General features: G+C 40.2%; 1 protein-coding gene across 1 annotated transcript in view; it reads left to right on the top strand.

Moving 5' to 3' along the window:
• SATB2 (SATB homeobox 2) overlaps positions 1-21,185 on the top strand; it is a gene marked incomplete at both ends in the record, with an annotated part of 130,558 nt that overhangs the window by 47,387 nt on the left and 61,986 nt on the right. Inside the window, 3 exons of the mRNA XM_082484363.1 lie at positions 10,522-10,648; positions 12,819-12,942; positions 17,785-17,887. Of these exons, the coding sequence (XP_082340489.1) occupies positions 10,522-10,648; positions 12,819-12,942; positions 17,785-17,887 (354 nt within the window). The remainder of the gene's footprint in view (positions 1-10,521; positions 10,649-12,818; positions 12,943-17,784; positions 17,888-21,185) is intronic.

The raw sequence follows: 21,185 nt of genomic DNA on the forward strand, positions 1-21,185 counted from the left end.
GGAAATAGGTTCAGTTCTAGGAAGATGTGGGCTAAGAAAACAAATCTGGGTTCATTTCAGCATAATGTGGGCTCATCAACGGTACAAGGGAAAAATGTTTTTTCTGAGTCTGGTAACAGTTCCTGCTTGCTCTGAGTCATCTCCTCTAGTGGTGAACTACAGTCTTTTTTTTTCTCCTTTGTTTTCTGTTGATAGGAAATGTAGCATAGTTCAGTAACCAGCAAAGCTTTATTTAGACTTGTCAGAAATGCAGAATTGTTTTGCTCTTCCTTAGAAGAAAAGAGGGAGATGAGGAACCTGAGAATCAGGTTATCAACTGAAATGAGTGTCAGTGAAGAAAAAATTTGTATTGAATTTAATTGAATGTATCTGAATTTACAATGCTGCCCAAGTTAGGGACTATGATTATTAAAATGTATTTTGAAAAGAATATTACAACCTTAAAGATACTATGCTCTCTCTCTCTCTAGTAGATCAATTTCTAAGCGAAGGGTAAGGTTTGATCCTTTGCCTTTTACCCATTTGTGAGCTATGAGGGAGACCTGAGCCTAAAGATCAACAAACCCTCACTCTTTTGTCTATTGCATATTCTTAAATATATGTGTGCATGCACATTTACATATAGATAATTTTGCTTCCTTATAATTTTTAATATAAAAATGCTAGAATACAAGTCTTACCTCCTTTGTTAAGTACTTCATGGTGGATCTTGTTCTTAACTAAATATCGTTAAAGATACTAGGATCAAGCCTGTGGACATTGTTTGGTCTTGTATGGATTTGGATACGCTCTTACAATAATGCAGCTACAGAGAGCAAAGGACTTCTGAGTCAAATTGTAGAGGTATCAGCAACTGTATCTTCACATACTGCATTCGTGGTTCATTAGTGGAAGCAGTCATTGTTTGGGGTTTTCAGCAAATGCCTCTCTTTCCTCAGCAATACATGCTTTTCTGTCCTGCTAGTTAGATGCTGTCCTACTAGTTCTTCAGTTGTTCATGTTGCGTTTTTTTTTTTCATGGAAGTGGGAGGAAAGAAAAGACAGAAGGCAAGCCAAAAGTAGTAATTTAGTGAAAAAAACGTTCTGCTAGTCTTTGTACGGCATAAGGAAAACCCCAAAAGACACAAATCTTAAACTAAAGAAATTAAGCTGTTAAACTACATAGGCCAAAATATGAATCTGTATTCAGTTTAGGGGTTGATTTGTGCAGCACAGCATGCTGTGTGTCCTTATTTTTCTTTGGACTTGAGACCCATGAATTTTCAAATCTACTTGTAGTTGACTCAACACAAAGATAGTTGGCTACTGTATGTCTGCAGTCTGAGCCAGACTTTCTGTGCTCTCTGTAGCTGTGGTACTGTGAGTAGGCAGGAGATTCAGATTCATACAAGGCCAAACAATGTCCGTAGGCTTAATTCTAAGCCTATTAGCCTCTACAATGTCTATTAGCAATGCTCTTTTATAACCTTTAAAATGTGTTTTATGTATTGGGTTGCAATGCCATGTTACTGTGCTTTTTTCCTGCTCAGTGGGCTGTCTTTCCACATGAAGCTTATAGGCGAGCATTGAAGCTGTGTGAATTGAAGGAGTTTGGGGGACTGGCATCTTTTTAAAAACAGATACAGGTTTTTCCCCAAAGAAGGAAAACATCTTCTGCCTCTCCCTCTCTTCTCCATTAGAAAACATCACAATATAAAGCCCAAGAAAGGCTTCTGGAAGGTGGGGACCACAGGCTGTCCTCTCAGATGCTGCTGTCTCCTTGCTGGAGGTGGTGTGAGGCAGGTTGTGTCAGTGGTGTTGGGCTGGCAGGAAGCTGACAAAGGAGGTTGGAAAGCAAATGTTTGTGTAAAGTTCTGGTCCTTTTACTCATGCGCAGCCCCTTGTAGGTCATGAGGTGTCAATACAGTCACCGAGTCCAGAATTTGGGGCGAGATGATCCAGGCATCATTTGTGGCTGTTAAAGAAACATGTGCAGTGGAGAAAAGCACCACCTGTTGAGTACACTTGCATTCATGTTTCTTAGCAACTGAGGCAAATATACTAAAGCCCCAATTTTCAGCCTGTAAGGCTGAGGTGGAAGCACATTACAGGTTCCCACTAGCAGTATCTGCCTATGTTTGCTCTCTAGAGACACTAAATTGTAGACAGGAGCTGTGGTCCTGATGCCAGGGTCGGGGCGATGGCAGAGAAGCAGCCCGTGTCTTGCCAGGGAGCCTGGGACTCAGAGACAGCTGCTGTCCAAAGCAAAAGGAACAAGCGGTGGTTTTGAGGTGGCAAAGCAAACCTCCAGGCATGGGAGCTCTCAGACCAGGGAATGGGCTGAGTTGTGACACTCCTGGTCTGGATTTTGAAGGGGTTCAGCAGCCACTGCTCCCTGGGAGGAGGCAGAGCCTTTGCTGCTGTGCAGCTGGGCAAGCTCAGCCATTCCCAGGGTTGAGCTGGGAAGGATCTTAGCCTAAGAGTAGAGGTTGGCCAAAAAGTAGTTTCAAGCAAAAGTGGGGAGAGTGCCATGCTTTGGGCTTTATGTGAGGATGATGTTAGCGAAGGAGTTAATGCCCCTACGGGCATTTGGGCTACCAAATAATACTGCTGAGAGAAGTAGCCCCAGTGTGATGGACATCCTGGTGGAGGGTGAAGCTGAGCTCTGAGGTGACAGGGTTAAGAAGGGCAACTGCTAAGAGCTGCTTAATATCCTGGATGCACCAGCCTTTCTGTCACGAGTTTTCATGACTGAAAAGACTTCATTTTCATGCCGTGGAAATGACGCTTACAGGAGGGGTTCTCTTTCTCAGACAAAAGAGAGAAAAAGTGGACTTCTCTCTTTATTCATGTATTACTTCTTGCTGTCCAAGGTAAGTGCAGACTTATCCCAAAAATGCCGAAAGAGATGTTATGCAGGGCTAAATGTGGTTTTCCTCAATGGAAGTAAAGTTTTAAAGCAGTATAGAAAAATGTAAAAACTACTTTTTTTCTGGTAATATTTTGTACCTCCTTTGCTTCCTCACCCTTCTATTTATTTGTGGTATTGATGTTCTATCATACAACAGTTTTAAAAATAATCCCCTGAAGTAAATAACATCAACCTTTTTTTTTTTTTTTTGGTTCCTTACTAATTATTGGCTGTTTTTTTCAAACAGAATAGGGGGCTGGAAAATTAAATAAAGACTTCCAAAATAACAAGCTTCAGAAAATTTTATTCAATTTGTGGGTTCATTCTGTTCTCTCTCTCTCCCCCCCTCTTTTTTTTTTTTTAAGAAGATCTTTATTAATTTAGTCTAGTAACTTAGTGCCTATATTAAATTAATCTAATAAAAGTCAGGGTCCTTACATAACATTTCCCAAATGTGAAGCAGCATCTATTACATGAAGCACAATCTTTTTACAGTAAAATGTAAACCCGATATGTAGAATTACAAGGCATCAAACTGTTTGGTGTATGTCATTTAAGTCAAATATTTGAGTACAGTCGTGCTGGAGGAAAGGAATGGGCAACACTAGCATTCAAAAAATTAAAAACTCAAACCAAGCTTCATATATCAAAGAGATTTTCATCTGTGAAAGTACTCTGAAGTTCAGCAATTAAACCTTGTAACAGTCTTTCGATTGACAGTTAACTCACATCCATGTTTCTATAATCATTTTAATATATAATGATATAAGTATCATATATAATCATGTAAATACATAGTCTGAATAAAATTTTGTCTGTGTATTGATACAGATCTGAAAGCTGGAAAGGCTACTAGATATGAGCGTTTAAATTGACCAGCTCATACATGCGTTGCTGCACCACAAAATTTCATTCTGTAAACCACCGTTGGTCCACGTAGTTTATGACAGCATTTTAAAAAGGGCAATAGAAAAGGCTTTGCGCTGCCAGAGCTTGGGGTGGCTGGGCTGTGCCTCCCCCTTGGGTGAAGGTCACCCTTTCATGCAGAGCCCTGAAGTTGCACGAGTCTCATGAGCTGGGGTGGAGTGTTCGTCGTTCAGGGAGTGTGGGTGTTCCTGTTGTGTTGTGGATGTGTACATCACAGTGTAATCACATAGTTTATTCCTGTTCTCTCACTGAATTATTTATTATGGCCTGAAATGAGGAAGGAGGGGAATTCTTTTGTATCGGCATAAACATAGGATTATCTGCATTGTACGCTTTCAGTCACTAAATCACCGATATGTCAATTGGCATAATACAGTCTACCTCACAGGGATGTTACGAAGCTTAATTAATTAATGTTTTTGAAGTGCTTTGGGATCCTCTGGTGAAAGGCGCTTTAGAAGTGCAGGGAAGGATTATGCTGATTATTTTTCCCATCTATTACCCTAATATGTCACTGACTGGAATTCAATAGAATAATATGGGCACCCTTATAATGATGGGCAAAGGCAGTATAATATTTTTTAAATTGCCATAAGAGCTAGAAAAGGCAGCTCAATAATATAATACAAAAATTAATATAATCAGTTGGGTTTTTTTTTAATTGTTACTGTTGCTTTTTTCTCCTTTCTGCTTGAAAAGTCGTTCCCTTTGCTGGATTAACAATAATAACTGCAAATTATGCCTTTATGTTGTTACAGTTTGATGATATACTACAGCCAGGGCACAGGTTAGAAACACAGGCTGAGTTATTATGTACTGCAGGGTAGTGATTTCCTGCAAACTGATTTATGGATAAATAATTCTATGTACTTATTACATGGGACAGGCAGTTTTTAATTTGTGTAACAAAGCACAGCTGAACAAAGGAAAATTACATGCTATAGCATAGGGACAAGATGCCTCTGAAGAGGATAAACAGATGCAATCAGCGTCAGAAGAGCCTACCCATCTTGGGGGGGGGGGGCGGAGGCTCTGTCAGTAGTGGCTGATAGATGAATGGCTTGATGGTCCTGGGAGCGGGGGTTTTATTGAGTGTTTCACTGAAGTCTTTCATTTAGAGTTGGAATCAAAAGTGTTTGGGTGCTAACGCTAACCTGCAGTTTCTCCTGAGTTTCTGTTGTGTTGTTAAGAGCTGCTGTTAAAAAGTAAGATGTTTAAACAAAACTATTTGATTGGACTCATAGCACGGCAGCAAACGTTGGTTGCGTTCTTCACCCAGCCTTGTGTTTGCAGTGGGACACTCTCAGGCAGTGATGCTGTGATGCAGTGAAGCGAACGCTAGGATACCTAGTACAGCTCTGAACGGCCACAGCCACCTGGGGCACAACTCTGGTCCAGTATAACTCTGCAGAATCAAATTTGCTCAAAACATTTTGGAGGAGTAAATGTAGCCCAGCAGATCTTATGCTGGGCTGTGCACTGCCTATTCGCGCAGTCTTTCTGAAGTTCTCATAAACACCACGTTTGCTGTGTCTGACTGTACAGGTAGGTGTTCTTACCTGAGCTGGAGGTACCTTGTACTGCTCACAGCCTGCCACAGGCTGGCCCAGCATTAGGGGACATGGAGCTGTAGTGTAAGAAACAAACTTCGCACTTCTGCAGTTTCCAGCCTGACTGTGTCCGTTAGTCCACAAGGAGAGCAATTGTCTACTAACATCTCACCCCAGATGAGTCTGAGCAGGTTACATTTGCTTATGCTGTAGCAAGTGAGAGGTGTTGGTGTTGTGCATCAGGGATTCAAATGGTTTGTCTGATTAGCGTTGATAAGTGCTTTTCTTAACAGTGTTTGGTAAGGAGTCAGTATTCTCTGCTATCCTTTTCCCCTTTAGCCAAAGAAGACAAAATTCCTAATCTTTCCTTCTCTGTACATATTTGGGCAAGTATTACTCATGATTCATTTTGTAGCTGTCTCCAGGAAAAAGTTGAGGTGGGGGTGGCTGATGCTAATTGGAACTTCCAAATGTCCTTCATTTGATCCTGTGACTTAATTTTAACCCTAGCAGATTAGCATTTTAAATAAATTGCGTTAATTCTGTGTGACCTACCTACAAGTATCCATTTAAGATGTAACTCAGGTATGCTCATAATCTGTGAAAGGTGAAATCAGGAGTCTAAGCATGGTGGGATAGTTTGTGAAGGGAGCCAGTGGCAGTGCAAGGCTTGTTCTGGTTCTGTTCTGTTTAACTGCAAAAAGGAATTTGGAAAATGCCCCATTTTAAGGGTTTGATTTTACAGTAGTGATGTATTGACATGTCCATAAGATGGCCCAGGAATTCCTGTGGGACTATCCAGATAAAAAGTTAACTGTGCAGGTGACTGGGAGATGCAGGACCCAGACCTCATTGTGTTTATGACCAACAACTGTTATAGCTAGACTATGGGAGATATATATATATATATATATATTTTCTAAACCCAGATGTGGCATTCTTAGAATAAGTGTATTGCATGGCTGTCTTTCAGTTTGCAAAGACAAATGAGGCTTCTAGCCCATATAGCTGAATAATTTTCTGGGACAGTATAAGCTACCTAATAACAAAAAGGGTTTGCTAGCTTAGCTGTATTTTTCTAGGAAAGCAGCTCTTTGCCTTTTGCTGTTGTTATGTTCCTGATTAACATAGTTATTCTAGAAGTCTGCTTTAGCCCCAAGCTTGCACGCATTCAGTTCACATTTCACTAGGGTGAAATCCCAGGAATAATCCCAGTGCTTTGGACGTATCGCTCTTTGAGGTGATACTGTAAAATAAAGGTCATAAAAATCTTGGGACAAGTTCTGCTAGGTAGAGAGGTCAACCATGATGTAGCCTTTTGTTCAATATATTGTTCTGCATTGTTCTGCTCTGACTTGTGTAGTTATCACTTTCTTCCTCAAAGGAGCTGCATTTTAGATGAAACTAAATTGAAAGCACTCTGGCAGGGTCTAAGGTCATTGGCCTAAGTGGAATGACAACAGTGAATTGCAGTGGTTGTTATGTATGAACTTGACACTCGAGATCACAGAAGTTTGCTGCTAGTGTGTTCTGGCATTCTTGTGGGTAAAGAGAGTCTGTTTTCCGTATCTGCATTTTGATGAAGCTGAAGCTTAAACTTAATAAAAGACCTGTATGTAGAAGGACATGCCATTCAAGAACTAACAGCCAGTGTGGATGGAAAATCTCTTCTAAAATACGTGTTGAAAAAAAATTCTTTTGAGAAAACTGGTCTCTTTATTGTCTTTAGTTGACTAACTGGCCTGGGCTGCATTCAACCATTTCTAGATGAGTTCTCGAGAGCTGTTCTAGCGTATGGCCATTTCTTGAGTGTATGCAAGCTTTGAAACCTGTTGAACTTTCCTTTCAAAAAACTCTTACAGGAAAAGAGTCCCACGAGCTCGTTGATACAGGAAGGAGAACCAGACTCATTAACAGAACAGTTTTGTGAATTCATGAAAGATGTGCTTTTGGATTTCCTGAGCAGTCTGATCTGCTGTGCATTATCCACACATAATTCTGAGAAGGTCTGGAGCTGACAGAGGAGTGATATTCCTGGAGCAGTAGTATATTCATTAATAACACGGTGAACTTTGCTCATTCCTGTCCCCACTGCCAAGTTTCGGTCATGGTAGGATAAAAGCTCAGTCAGGCTTGTTAAAGTGATTTCGTGAAAAGCCTGAGCTGTACCATTTAGAGTCACTGAGAGGAACAATAAAAAAACCTGTATGTGGAAGTGACTCCTTGCTACCAGGCTGTTCTCATCTTGGCCTTGCTATTACACTAGAAACACCCAGTCCTGGATGAGAAGGGACCTTTTTAGGAGGAAAATTTTGGTCCACTCAGATTTTACTGAGGAGATGTCTTCTAGTACGCAGAGAATACATTTGCTCAGCAAGCTGGCATCATCTTCCTAAATGCAACCCAGAGTTGCCTTAAGTACAGTGTCAGTGCCATGAAATAAACCACCTGTGAAGTCTGCTGAGGAGCTGGATGGAAACCATGGCTTCTGGCTATCCTTTGGACCAGCTTAATGTCCTCTGGAAAAAAAAAAAATTTCACACGTCGTATCACACCGGCTGAAAAAATAGCGCACATCAGCAGTGCTGTAACACAGAGTAAAGGACTCGCAGCAGGTGTTAACGTGCAGAGGCACAGAGCATTATGGTAACACCTGTGTTTGTCTAAATCCAGCCAAAACAATTTCCTCTCTGGTTGTAGAGGAGGATTAAAAAAAAAAATTAAAAAAAAAAATCTACCTAACTTCCAGTAGTAGCAGACATTTCCTGTAAAGCAATTTGCATAGTCTTTCCCATGGTGCACTCTGGCTGCGCTGTGGTTTTTCCTCTTTAAACTTTTTTAGTTTGGGGACACCTTTGGTGACTTCAGTGACCGCCAACCATCACTTTGTCTCTTGCCAACGTTGCCAGGCCCGAGCAGTTGCAGATGGTGTGCTTTCTGAGTGCTTTCCTTAATTGAATGAAAAATAAAGCCTCTTGTAAAATATTACCAATTTAGATGTGACTTATGGGGCACATATGATGCTTATTTTTTCAATTACATGAAAACTTGGCGTGGTTAAACATAGGAAGCCAAGTGTTCTGTGAAGCTGGTATAGACTTCTGGGTTTTTAGGTGATTTTGCTTTAAATTATTATATAGCAGAAGGGGGTGAAGGAAGTCAGCAGCTAAACTGTGTTTTCCCAGCATGTATTTCACTCAGTGGACCCTTGATGCTCATTTCATGACTAATATATGCTGTACTATATGCATTTCTTGTTGTCACCAGAGATAACATTAAGTAAACTATCCCCTTAAGAAAAACAGCTTTTCTTGGCAAGTGGAATATGACTCAAGGAGCCAGCACTGGAGACATACGGTGCTGTGAATGAGTGCTGTGTGTTACTCTACTGGATCTGAGTCCAGGCACTATTTATACTGCAGCATATTCAGCACCAGATTGTTAAATCTTAATACTGAAACAGTGCATCATTTAAATGTTTTTGTTCTGTTTATGTCCCATTTTCAAGCATTGGATATCAAGCAACACTTACTAACTTTTTGTTTCATTTGGACAAGATCTCCCCTTGCCAAAAGCTTTCTAATTTGCTCTCGAAATATTAGCCTGCCTGTACCAGCATGTTACAGTGAAACTTTGTGCCACTGAGGATGAACTAGGTCGCTTCCAGCTTCATTCAGTGTCTGGCGATAGAATATCTTGCAAAGCAGTACATCAGTGGTAAATGCAAAGATTTAAGTGCTACAGAAAAGGAGTTGTACTAAAAATTGCTCTTCAGCCTGCGTAGGAATGGGGGAAAAAATATTCCAAAGCAGGTATTTCATAGGCTCATAAGCATTGTGTTCTTTGGTTGTCTCTGCAAGAAGCTTTGTTTCACTGTTTCAGGCAGTTATGTTTGGGGGGCAGTTATGATCATGTTTGGGAGATCAGGATAAAAGGCCTTTGCCTTTTGTTTTAGTTTCATTAGTTCCAGAGCTGGTGAAGAACTGGGAGTAGAAAGTGAGGAGGAGAGGGTGGAAGTTTCTTGACATCACAGCATCCTTCCAGGTACCCAAGGAGAGTTCTTGGAGCTCCTATTATCACAGAGGAAGTAGTTTTCTCATGTAGTAGTGTATTTCTGGCAGTAGAGTCTACAGATGGTCTTTTTGAAGATCAAAAACTATATAAGCAGACTTCAAAGGGCATCAGTTTAAATAGGAGACAAGGTGATTGGTGTGTTGTAGGGCTGCGCTGAGAAATGTTGCGTGAGCAGAACGTTGGGGCAATGGGAACACAATGGAGGAGGGAATAAAAGCAGTAGTTACAACAGTGCAGAACAAGGCCAAACTGCTTTGCTGTCATGTAAGATGGCACTGTGGCTTTCTTTGTTTGGCATCTTCCTGGAAGTCATTCCTGGGTATTAGTCATTGTTTTTGGTGTGGGTGGGCCCTCTGCAATTGTCTAAACAGAAATAATACCTCTTCACCAAATGGTTTACCATCCAAGTTTACGGTCTTTGTCACAAGCTCATCCAGAAGAGGTGATGATCCCTATTAAAGAATGAACAGAGGCAGAAATAGGACTTACAGCATTTTCCCCCGCCCCCAAAATGCTATTTTGGATCTGCGGTCAGCAGCTTGCAGTTGTGTTTTTCACAAAGAAAAGCAACCATCTGCATAGTGCAACTTGTAGCCGGGAGTGAACTCTTCCTACTTGGTGGGTTTCCAGTGCCATCCATCCACACTGGGAATCGTACCATGCTTAGATTGTAACTGTGTGCTGAAAGCCCACACATAGGAATTTTCCTGTTCAAGTCAAAACCAATGCATTTATTTACTGAAATGTTTGTAGACTGCAAAATCAGGACTATAGAGTATTTAAAGCTTGTTCTAACTTAGAGAATTAGGCTTTAGTGGGATGATGAAAGATGCGAAGGGAGGAAGCCTCCTGTGCTTCCTTGAAGTAATTTAAGAGCCAGGAACATGTCAGCAACCCTCTGCTAAGAATTTAAAATCTATTCCTACTCTTCCCCATGCTTCAGGAGTCAGTACAACACATCTTTTTGAGCAAGACTACAATAAACCTCAAGGCAGATCCTGAATCTCCTGAACAAATGAGCTTATCAAACGGTTTAGTAAATGGCCGATAAAATATAAAGTATGAATTTTTTGTTTTCAGGAATAATCAAGCTTGGGAGGTGGAATCCCCTCCCTCTCAGTTATGTGACTGATGCACCAGATGCGACAGTAGCCGACATGCTACAAGATGTCTACCATGTTGTGACATTGAAAATCCAATTACAAAGGTGGGTGTTTCTAAACATCTGTCCTTCTCTATTCTCTGAGCTGCTCTGTCGATTACAGCGTTACTACAGAGATTAGCACATCCTGTCTTCATTAATTTCTGGTCTTTTGATGACATGAAAAGAAAAATGAGCAGAAGTGTGGGTCACCTGGCAGCTTTTTGGTGCATGTTCCAACTGATTTTGTATATTTTCTGAAGTAGCAATATGGTAGCAAAGAGGGGAGGGGCAGAAACTCAATCAGGTAAAGATATTGGGCCTCTAAAGGCAGACCTTTCTACAGTCCATAATTTAATGGATTCTCGAGGCCTTATAGTATCAAAAAAAAATAAACTCCTTGCCTTTTTCCAGGGACTGCATTGTGAGAATCCAGGTCTTCTAGTGCTGGTTGCTGAGATGGGGAGGAGGGGAGCTTGTTGACTTTCCTTTTTTCTCCAGTGGTCTTCCCGGTGAAAAGGCGAGATGATGAGGAAGGGATGTATTACTGCAGCTTCATTTGGCATTTGGAAAATATTTTCCTTCCCTGAATGCTAGTTCTGATTAGCAAAGCAAAAGCTCCTGACACTTTTACACTTACTTGCCCTCCCTTCCGCCTCTCCCACTTTTTCTTCCCCTTTCTCTCCATTGGCCTTCAAAAGAGTCCTCAAATAGCTACTGATGTCTGCGTAAGGAGTTGCGGCAGGTCCCTGGCAGTGCATGGCATACTGTAGACCTGCTGTGGTAAGCCTACATTGCGCAGTCAGCTGTAGCTCTATGGCCAGAACGTGTCAAAGGAAAGAGGCAAAAATAACAGACACCCTGGAATAATTTATTCGCAGTTCTTTGAAGCTCAACTTGAACAGAAGAGAGGTCCATTGGGACCTGTGTCTGTGTCCTTTGGTGGCAGATACATACCCTCCAACTGTTCAGTTCAGTTTGGAATTTGGAAGTAGTTGGGGCCTCACTGACGGTAACCTTCCAAACAGCAACATTTCTTTCCTGTTATATCTCTGATGGGGCTTGTGGTTTCCAGTTCCCCCTAACAGGCCCTTCCTTTGTTTTATATACTGTGATTTCTCAGCTAGACTGCCTCTGTGCAGTATAGCTGTTATAGAGCATCTAGAGCCTGTAGCCACTATAAAACTGGAGTGCAGTAACTCATCTCCTCGGAAATATGACCTACCAGGAGTCCATTTAGCCTATTGTCATGTCTGTTTTACCAGAGGGTATCAACCCAAGATCAAGGTCTCATTCTTTATCTTCAAAGTGCTTGGATGCCTGGATGCCGTGTAAATAGAAGATAGCCCATGACTTTGAGATAAAGATGGTCGTTGACGACTAGAACTCCTCAAGCATACCTGAACTTTCAACTCTGAGGATAAAGCCGGGTTGTACAGGCAGAAGGCAGAACCACCTCAGAGGTTGATTGGAGAGCGTGCATTAAGTTTCTCAGGCATGAATAGCAATGAAAAGCTTCTCCCAACTTCCTGATGTGCTTCTTGGGTCTGTCCCCCTGTATGCAGACACAGACCATAAGCTTAAATTAAAAAAGGCACAGGTCATATGAAGACAAAAGCTTCACTACATATGCAAGTTGTTGTAGAATGAAAGTGAGAATAAACTACATATGACAGATGTTGGGCATATGGCTTAATGTGTTTCTGAAAGGGTCTTGGATACTTCAGCGATGAGGGCAGTATAAGAACTGGTATAAAATAAAATTAGTTTTTCAGACTCAGTGCTCAAAGCCTTGCCTCCACACAATGCAGGCCCTTATGGTGTAGGGATTTTGTTAGTGCCAGCACAGCATATATGTTTATTTTTCTATGCCAGCAGGAGTATCTTTCACTGTCTGGAGAGGATGGCTTTATCCAGCCTTTTCTGGGGCTTGCTTTATGCAGTTTCTTTGCTCTCCATCAAGCTCCAGAGGGAATGGTTATGCACACATATAACATCATAGTAGGATTAGCTGCTATTCCTGTCATGTACTGTCATTCTTTTAGTTGAACTACACATCTTCTGGGAGTCGGGCTTGGTGGGGAGGGCAAAGAGGGGAGAAACACCTTGATGGGCTGGCTAAGCCAGAAACTCCATGGTTGTGCTCACTGCTTAAAGGTCTTTAGCACTTGTACGCAAAGAGTAAGCACCTGTGAAGGTGATGTTTCTACCTACTTTTTGCTTTCTGTTTTAACAGTTGTTCAAAGTTGGAAGACTTGCCAGCAGAGCAGTGGAACCACGCCACAGTTCGCAATGCCTTAAAGGAACTGCTCAAAGAGATGAATCAGAGCACATTAGCCAAAGAATGCCCTCTCTCACAGGTCAGTGTTTTTAACAGGCTTAGGGAAAACTAGATTTACAAGATCTAAAGTTCATATTTATTCAATAAAGGGCTTAGACTAAACAGTTCCATAAATACCAAATCAATTTATTGTTTTCTTTAGAAAGGAGAAATTCTAATTAATATGGAAAAGAATATATTTATACCACGTTTTCTTAGTGGGTTGCCAGGTGGAAATTATGAATGAATTGGTTGATTTTTATGCTGCTGTTCAGAGAGATGTAAATTCTTCATTTAGATCTTTATCTGAACCTTCTGCAATAGGACCAATGGTCCTCAAATGCAAGATTTGAGTTGCTTCTTCCCAGTAGCAGAGGCCTGCCTCCTCCACTAACTTGTAGCCTCCAACTACGATAAAAAGTACGCTATTTTAACAGTTGTGCCCCAATTTTTAGGAAACAGCAACAAAAAATGTATAACTAATTATGTTAAAAAAAGAACAAAAACTCAGTCTCGTTCTCCATGACTGCTTTATAAACGGCAGTGGTGTCATGTCTAAGACACAGGTTCCTACAGGTATCATGAGTTCTATTTGTACTTCAGATTGTCATAACAAGAGATGCATAAAATTTTCATGACTGAGTCCTCCTTGCCTCTCATAAAAGAAAAAAAAAAAAAAAAACAGAAAAATGCTTCAGCACCCAGACCAAGTAACTTTGCTAGGAGTGAAAAATACATTGCCTTCTAAAAACTCTATTAGAATCGTAGGATAATCTGTCTATTGTATCTTAAAAAAGTCAAAACATCAGTAATCCCTGCTTGCTAAAAATCCATTGCTTTGCTAGCCTGTATCCCACATTTTTTCTCCTGTGGTTGCCTGTCTTGTATTGCACTGTACGCTCATCCTACAATTCATGACCCAAACCCTCCATGAACCCAGAGAATTCCTTCTGTGTGTAACCAGCACAAATTTGCCTCACTGGGTTATGATTACAACTCCAGGGAAAGCAGAGAGGTGAGATACAGAGCAGAATTTAGGTCTTTGCAATTGGTGGGAATCGTGTTCCTCATCTTCCTCAGCCACTTTGTGCCTGCTAAACTAACAGGAATGGAAAGGCTGTGTAAGGAAAAGCCATGTAACTTGCCATATTTACTAAAGGAGCAGCATTGACTCTAGATATGCACAGAGTGTAAGTGCATTGAATACAAAAGTATTTTTCTTTTCACACAGTTTAAGTGTAATTTCTTTAAATAGAATTATCTGTGGAATCTGGTCAGCTAATGATGATTGCTGCATATGGTTGTCTCTGCCCGGTCTTCTTCAATATCCAGTACAACTAAACTATGCATCATTTCATATGCAGAATTCAGTTGTTGTCTGGGTCTTTTTCCTCCCACTTCAGTTTCAAAGTGTACCAGGTGGAAATGCTGCAGTTGGTTTACTCCTTCTATAGCCTCAATCTGAAATATATTTAGAAAATTACTGATGGCAGGACTGTAGCAGCAAAAATCCTTGCTCCAGTATTTATTTAGTGGACAAAGCTAAAAGGAGATCCTTCTGTAGAAAATTGAGCTTGCTTACTTTTAAGGTCTAAGTGACCTTGAGAAGTGACTAACCCCTGGAATGGGACTGCAAGAATGCAGCTTGTAGTACTATGATTGTTATTATTATTGCCATAAAAAGTTTCAGTGTCTTTTGTTTGGGCTCACAAAATGCAAAAGATACAATGGAAGGTTGTATAGGAGCTGTCTGTTACTATCATCTGAATATGCCTCTAATACAATTCCTTCTCCCAAATCAGTTTTAAAAAAATATCGTGCCAAATGTGAAATGTCATTACAACCCCCTTGTGGTTAATATATTATTGACAGCAGCAAATTGCAGAGTGGTCTCGTAGGAGTCAAACTGCAGAGTAAATGCTGCTGTTTATTAATGTGTTCACAGTGCCTCAAGTACAGAAATGGAGAGGGGCAGCGCGGGGAGCTCTCGCTCCCACCAGTGACGGTGCTCTGTCTCTGGTTCTCAGTGCCCGCGCTCTCCATGCAGCCCAGATGGGGATTCTGATTGCCGCTAACGGGGAATGTAGTCCTTCACTTTGATTTAAAATTGTTCTGTTATTTTTTCTGCTAGGTGTATTATGTGGCTGCAACTTAGCTACGCTTAGCACACGGCTCCTTTTCAAACAAATAAATCCTAGTTAATCAAGCGGGGGGGAAGGAGGGCAGGTGGGGGGAGTGTGAGTGACAGTAAGAAATCCAATTATTTCAGCATTTCCATCTTTGCATGGAGACCTCTGTCTTTCCTGTATATTGTATAACTCATTTCAGCACTAACCATGAGTTTTGTCTCTGCTGGAGCAAGATTTCTTGGAATGTGAGCACATCCCATGTTTTTCTCCTTGAACTTACTGCACCAGGTTTTCTTTGTGGGGATATTTCTTAGGTCCTGGTCTAAGTAGTTTTCATTCCACGTGGCTGTCAGGGCCACACACATATCAAACATATCTGCTACTTCATATAATCTGTTCATTCTTTAAGGATTTTCCCAGGAATACTCTGCATTATTTAGAAATTTGCAATTAGTCAGTTGTTTGGGGGTTTTTTGCCACTCTCTTCTGAATGGATATTTCCTTTCTGCAGCCTTATCAATATTCCTAGCAGAAATACCCCTAGGATTCCTTTCCATTTAACAGTGAGGATATGTAGTTTGAAAGTTGTTATGGTTCTTTCCCCTGCTCTACTGTCACGTAGTTGAAGAGAATCTGTCCTGGGATTTTTCACCAATGGTTGATTTACTATTTGATTTTACTATTTAGTTTAAGCTTTTCTTTCTCAAATAAACATTAATGGGTTAAGATATTTTGTGATATTTAATATTTCAGTAATGTTGATTTATTGTAGAAGTAGAGGATTTGCGGGGGAAAAAAGGGGAGGAATCAAATTGTTACATAGACAGAGCTAAGAAATTTCCCCACCCTTCCTTTGTGACATGAAATTTAACTACAGTGACTCTAAAAAAAGCAAGTTATCTCAGCTCAACTTTGTTCAAAATCTTTCGTTAGCAGAGGCTGTCTCCATGTCAGGCTTTCAGAATGCTATTGCTTGTTAAAATGACTTGGAGCAAAGGAGGATTTATGGGGAGGGAATTGCTGCTGACTGCCACAATGCTAGGTTTATGTCTCAAAATATTGATTTTAATTAGAAAATTGAATCTGAGTTTTAGAAATTGAAGCTGCCACTTAAACAGGCTCTTACTTCATAGCCTTCAAACTCTACTGCAGTGCACCGTAGCAGTCTCTGAGTGGAAAAGTTAAAGTGAAAAGGCAGAAGAGCCTCTTTACTGGAAGTGAAATTACCTGTTGAAGACTGAAACTAATTTGCACCACCTGGTTATCTTAAGTCTCTCAGTTTCGCTCACATTTTTTTAAGTCCCCAAAACTCAAGAGTCCTGGAACAGCTGAAGTCCTGTGATACTGAAGTGAACTGAGTAGAAGGCTGGATAAATCTGGAAGAGGGAGGGGATGTTTTTGTTTTTAAAGCATTGTTAAAATTGAGTAACCCAATGTGGAAGCTTTGTAGCTTTCCAGAGATGGTCAAGATCCCATTTTGCGCAAGGGCCTGCAGGAACCCATGGGCCAGAGCTTGAACCTATGGTAAATAATTTATTTGAGCTGTGAGATCATCCTCTCTGTCTCATCTCTGTGCAGAAAGGTCACACAATGTGTCAGGGCTTTTTCTGAGCTTTGACGTAAGTGAGGAAGAAGGGTGTAATGAAAATGGGATTTCTGGAGAAGGTGCATTGGCTCCCATGTGTTAGTGGTGTTAGATTGCATTTCCTTGCTGGAAATTTACACGTGCTGGGAATGATTTGACCCTGGAAGAGTTCAAGGGGGGGGAAAGGAAAGCAAAATGTTGTTGTTAAAATGATGCCTCCTCTATGGAATGGATGAAAGGAGGGGAAAAAAATAGAAAGGAAGAACTACCAGTAACTAGGCTCTTTTCCACCCTATGGGCAGAAGCATCCCAGGTATAAAGTATCATTTTTATGGGTATCAGGTGCTGCAAAGCAACTCCACTCCTCTCTGCTTCAGTTGGCTTGTACTAAGAGTTGCTTAGAGGGAATTCGCAAAGAGTAGAGGGGGGGGGTGGTTAAGCAAGTGATATTTCAGTTTTGTTGAGCTTTTTTGTGGGTTTTGGCTGTTCTGTATTGTAGTATGCATAGTTCCCTTCTCTCTGAATGATCCTGTTAATTTCTCTTTTGGGTGATTTTTCACACAAGGGCTAATCACACGTTTCTATAAATTATATTAATTTAACTTATTTGCCTAACTGTTGTTCTGCAGTGAGTAGCACGGATGTTCTCTGATTCTTGGCTGTGTGGTCTCGCTGCATTTGGAAGCGGAACAGAGACATCTGAAAAGCATTATTTGGATTATGCATGCTGGAGCATCTAATCTTACCTTTAGGATCTGGTTCCTAAATCGTGCTTGTTCTCACCCGGGTGCAGTGAGCATGTGTTCCCCAGCATGGCACTGCCTGTTGTTATGCAATTAAAGTTTAGATACTGTAGTATCACAAGTACAAAATAAAGTAGAACTGCCCTCCCCCGACCTGAGCTGCAGATCTCAGTCGAAGGTTGTTCTGCATCATTTTTGCATTATTATGTAAAATAATAATTATTATTTTCTAATTTTAATTATGGCTGGGAATATAGAATGGAGAATAAGACCGATTTTGTGTACTCATCAGACACTTCTTTTGGTTTTAAAGTCGGAAATGGGTGATCATTTTGCACTTGCATGTCATTCACTTTCCCTGGAAAAGATTTCTAATTGTGCAAGATATTTTACAACACTTTTTGTCTTTCTTTCTGTACTTCCAGAGTATGATTTCATCCATTGTAAATAGCACATACTATGCCAATGTGTCAGCAACCAAGTGCCAGGAGTTTGGGAGATGGTACAAAAAGTACAAGAAGATTAAAGGTAAATTGATTTCTTTGTGACTTTCCAAGTTCTTGAACTTCTACTGACAGTTTGAGATTATTTGCTTTAAGTAAAAGCGATAATAAGCTATAATAATATTAGTGAATTTGTCTACAAAGAGGGCACGGTCACAGCACATCTGAAATTAAATCTGATACTTTACAAACAAGGCTGGCGTGAAAACACAGGCCACTTAAAAAATGCTTAAAATATCCCATTTAGCTGTGCTGAAAGATCAACTGTGTTTTGAATTAAGCTAAAAAGTTTTGGAAGAAAAATATTCTAGTGGCTCTGGATTTAAAAGTGAAATTGCTATGTAAAGTACCTTAGTTGTATTTTGTTCGTGAAAGCTAAAAAGCTGTCTTTCTAAGTTACATGTGCCCTTACTCTGTTTTCAATGCTTCTAAGTGTACTGGCATTCCTGATGTGTTTTATTGGGTGGAATCTGGATACCAGTGGTGCATTTAGTACCTGGTTATTAGGAAATGTTGCTAAATAACAAGGTGCTGCACCCACTGAAGTTAAGATGAAAATAGCCATTGTTTGTATTTTTTCTACCACAAAGTTGTATTAGTTGGTTAGCAGGGAATGCCTGAGGCACTAAAATTAATCTATGTAAGTACATCCTACTCTCACCACTGCAGTGTCTGATCACCTTCTAACAATACATGAAGTGATGTGACAAGCATATGTAGCTTGTTATTTTATTCATCCTTTCCTTTGGGAAGGGACTTGTGTGTGTACTGGACCATTTGTTTTGGTAGGGTTTTTGTGTTTTAAAACACACGTGTGCTTTAAGCAGGAGTTTGGGTTTTGGGGATAGTCAAAAGCTTTTCCACAATACCAACCGGCTCCTCTCTCCCCAGATGTCCATCAGCTTTACCCTGTGATAGGTTTTTTCATAGTTTTTCTCTCTCTTGCACCACTGAAGGGAAGATTCATTGTCTGAAAGAAGACATAGGCTATTTTTGTTGTTTCTGTCTGTGATCCTTTCAGTGGCCAGTAAAATCTTAACAGGATTCGCAAGCAATATGCTTATGCATTATGCAGGGTAATGTCCTGTCCTTCTTGAGGAGCCATTGTATTTGTAGTCACATGAAGATTAACATCTTTCAAAAAGATTCTGCTGCCTTTCTCTCTTAAAAGGCTGGTGTACATGAGCTATGAAAGATTGCTTGTTTAGTTTCCATAGGATAGACTAGAAATCTGCATAATAATACCGTAAAGAGTCTGCTGCTTGAGTTAGGAACATGTGAAACAAAATTGCCTAAAATATCAGAACAAGTTCTGAGGCATCTGGTTTTCCTCTGCATGTCTGGCTTGCACAGAGCATACCTGTAAGATGCCTGGGCCTGGGCTGTGCAGTGATTAGATTTTCCGTAGGGGGGGGGGAAGGCTGTTTTATGGTAAAATTATTTATGTCTGGAAGGAAGATTATTCAGGGAGAAGTGGGGTAACAATGCAGATGAGGAAATGGAGGTGTTGCTTTTCACCTACTAAAATGATTTAGGCTTGAAGCAAAAATGTTGATTGGACATTGTAGTACATGGTTACCCTCATGTCAAATAAATTGGGTAGTTTCTTCTCACTTTAAATTGCCATTGTGTGACTCAGAAGTGTTTCTTTTCTCTAAATGGGGTCTCTTAATAAAAGAGTTTTATTGAAAGTGCTCTAAGATATCCTCTTGGTTAAAAAACAATCAAAGGAATCAAACAGCTTCAAGGTCATCACCGTTCGCTTTTACTTGCCATTCTAGGAGAACAGAGATGGGCTTTTTTTTTTTTTTCTTCTTTTTTCCAAACTGGGCAAGGGTGCCAGTTGCAGAGGCACTGAAAGCCCTTAACTCTAGTGTTCTTAACTGTAGAGATGCCACTACAGCTTCTGAGTGTTTCTAGCACACTGCCGTCTTCCACTTTCTTCCATTCTTAAAGCACTGAATTCTTTTAAGCTCTTACTTTTTTTACTTAGTAAATGCACAGTTAAATTGTTAAGTGCAGTAAAAGCAGAATGAGACCTCAATCAAGAGGTCAAGGATCCAAACCTGAAGAGGTTGCCAGATAACTCTGTATCTGTGCTATTCAAAGAGACACAGCCAGTCGTTGCTGTTTGGAAGTGTATGTGTGTGTTAGTAGGAGGAGAAAAAGGAAGGTTAAGGTATGTGTGAAGTAAACACAAGCTGCTATAAAGCAGTTCAAGTAGTGTTGATTCATCAACCATATGAGTGGGAGAGAAAACAAAGAGTCTATGGCAGGTACAGTGGTGCATGGAGAATAAATAGCCATGCAACTTCAGGGCAGTAATCTAAACCCCCTGGAAACAGGAATACTTCTCCCCTTCTTTGGGTGGTGTTGATTTCTAATCACCTCTGTTTTGTTTCTTTTCTGTAGCCAGGTATTCCTACAGGACAGCTCCGTTAATATGCAAAATCAATGACTTGAGTTATATGCTTCAGTTGTCACATATTCCTTTAATAATAATTAAAACGTAAGGACTTAGGTTTTCTATGAAGGTGGGTGGATGATGTTGCAATTCATTTTTCAGATTGTAATCTGGATAGATAGGGCAAAAATATAATTTAGAGTCTTTGGGACCAGCACCCATATCCACATGTAACTCTAGAGCTGGTTATTAGAAAGTAAAAGCAAAAAACAATGCACATGAGCTGTGGTAAAAGCAAACTAGGAAGGGACTTCAAAATAACTTTATTGATGTTGCAAACTAAATGCAGCCTACAGTGTTAAATGTGTTTCCTATTATCTGCTAATGTCTGTTTTAATAAAACAGTGGGAACTAAATGGTTGCTTCTTAATCAAAACCATGATTTCCTAAACATAAGCTATGTGATTCTGTTACAAATTGCCACATATAGATCTCCCAGGTCAAACTTTTTTCCTTTCTCATAGAAATAAATAAACAGTAAAATAATTATACACTCTGGAAGATCAAAGTAATTACAGCTGAAGCCAGTCAAAAATAAAAAGTTCTCTGGAAAAAAAAAAAAAGCAAGCAAAGCATCAGGTTGCTGAGTATATAGTTAATGTTTAAATAAATATAAGAAAGTGAACAATCAATAATTTGATATCATTAGCAACAGATGTAAAAGCTGTACACAAATGAAATTGTATCAAATCTCAAGTAAACATTCTCAGTGTGCATTCTGTTGAACTCACCGAAAAGACAGCGAAACTATTTATGCTTGTAATTTAAAAAAAGTTTTCAGTTAGTTCAGCTCAGCATGGTAATTTTGTCTTGTGTCAAGACTATGCTAGAATAAAATTCTGCTCGAATTTTTTCTCCC

This window comes from Vanellus vanellus, assembly GCF_965231255.1.
Source record: "Vanellus vanellus genome assembly, chromosome: 5".
NCBI classification, from domain to species: Eukaryota; Metazoa; Chordata; class Aves; order Charadriiformes; family Charadriidae; genus Vanellus; species Vanellus vanellus.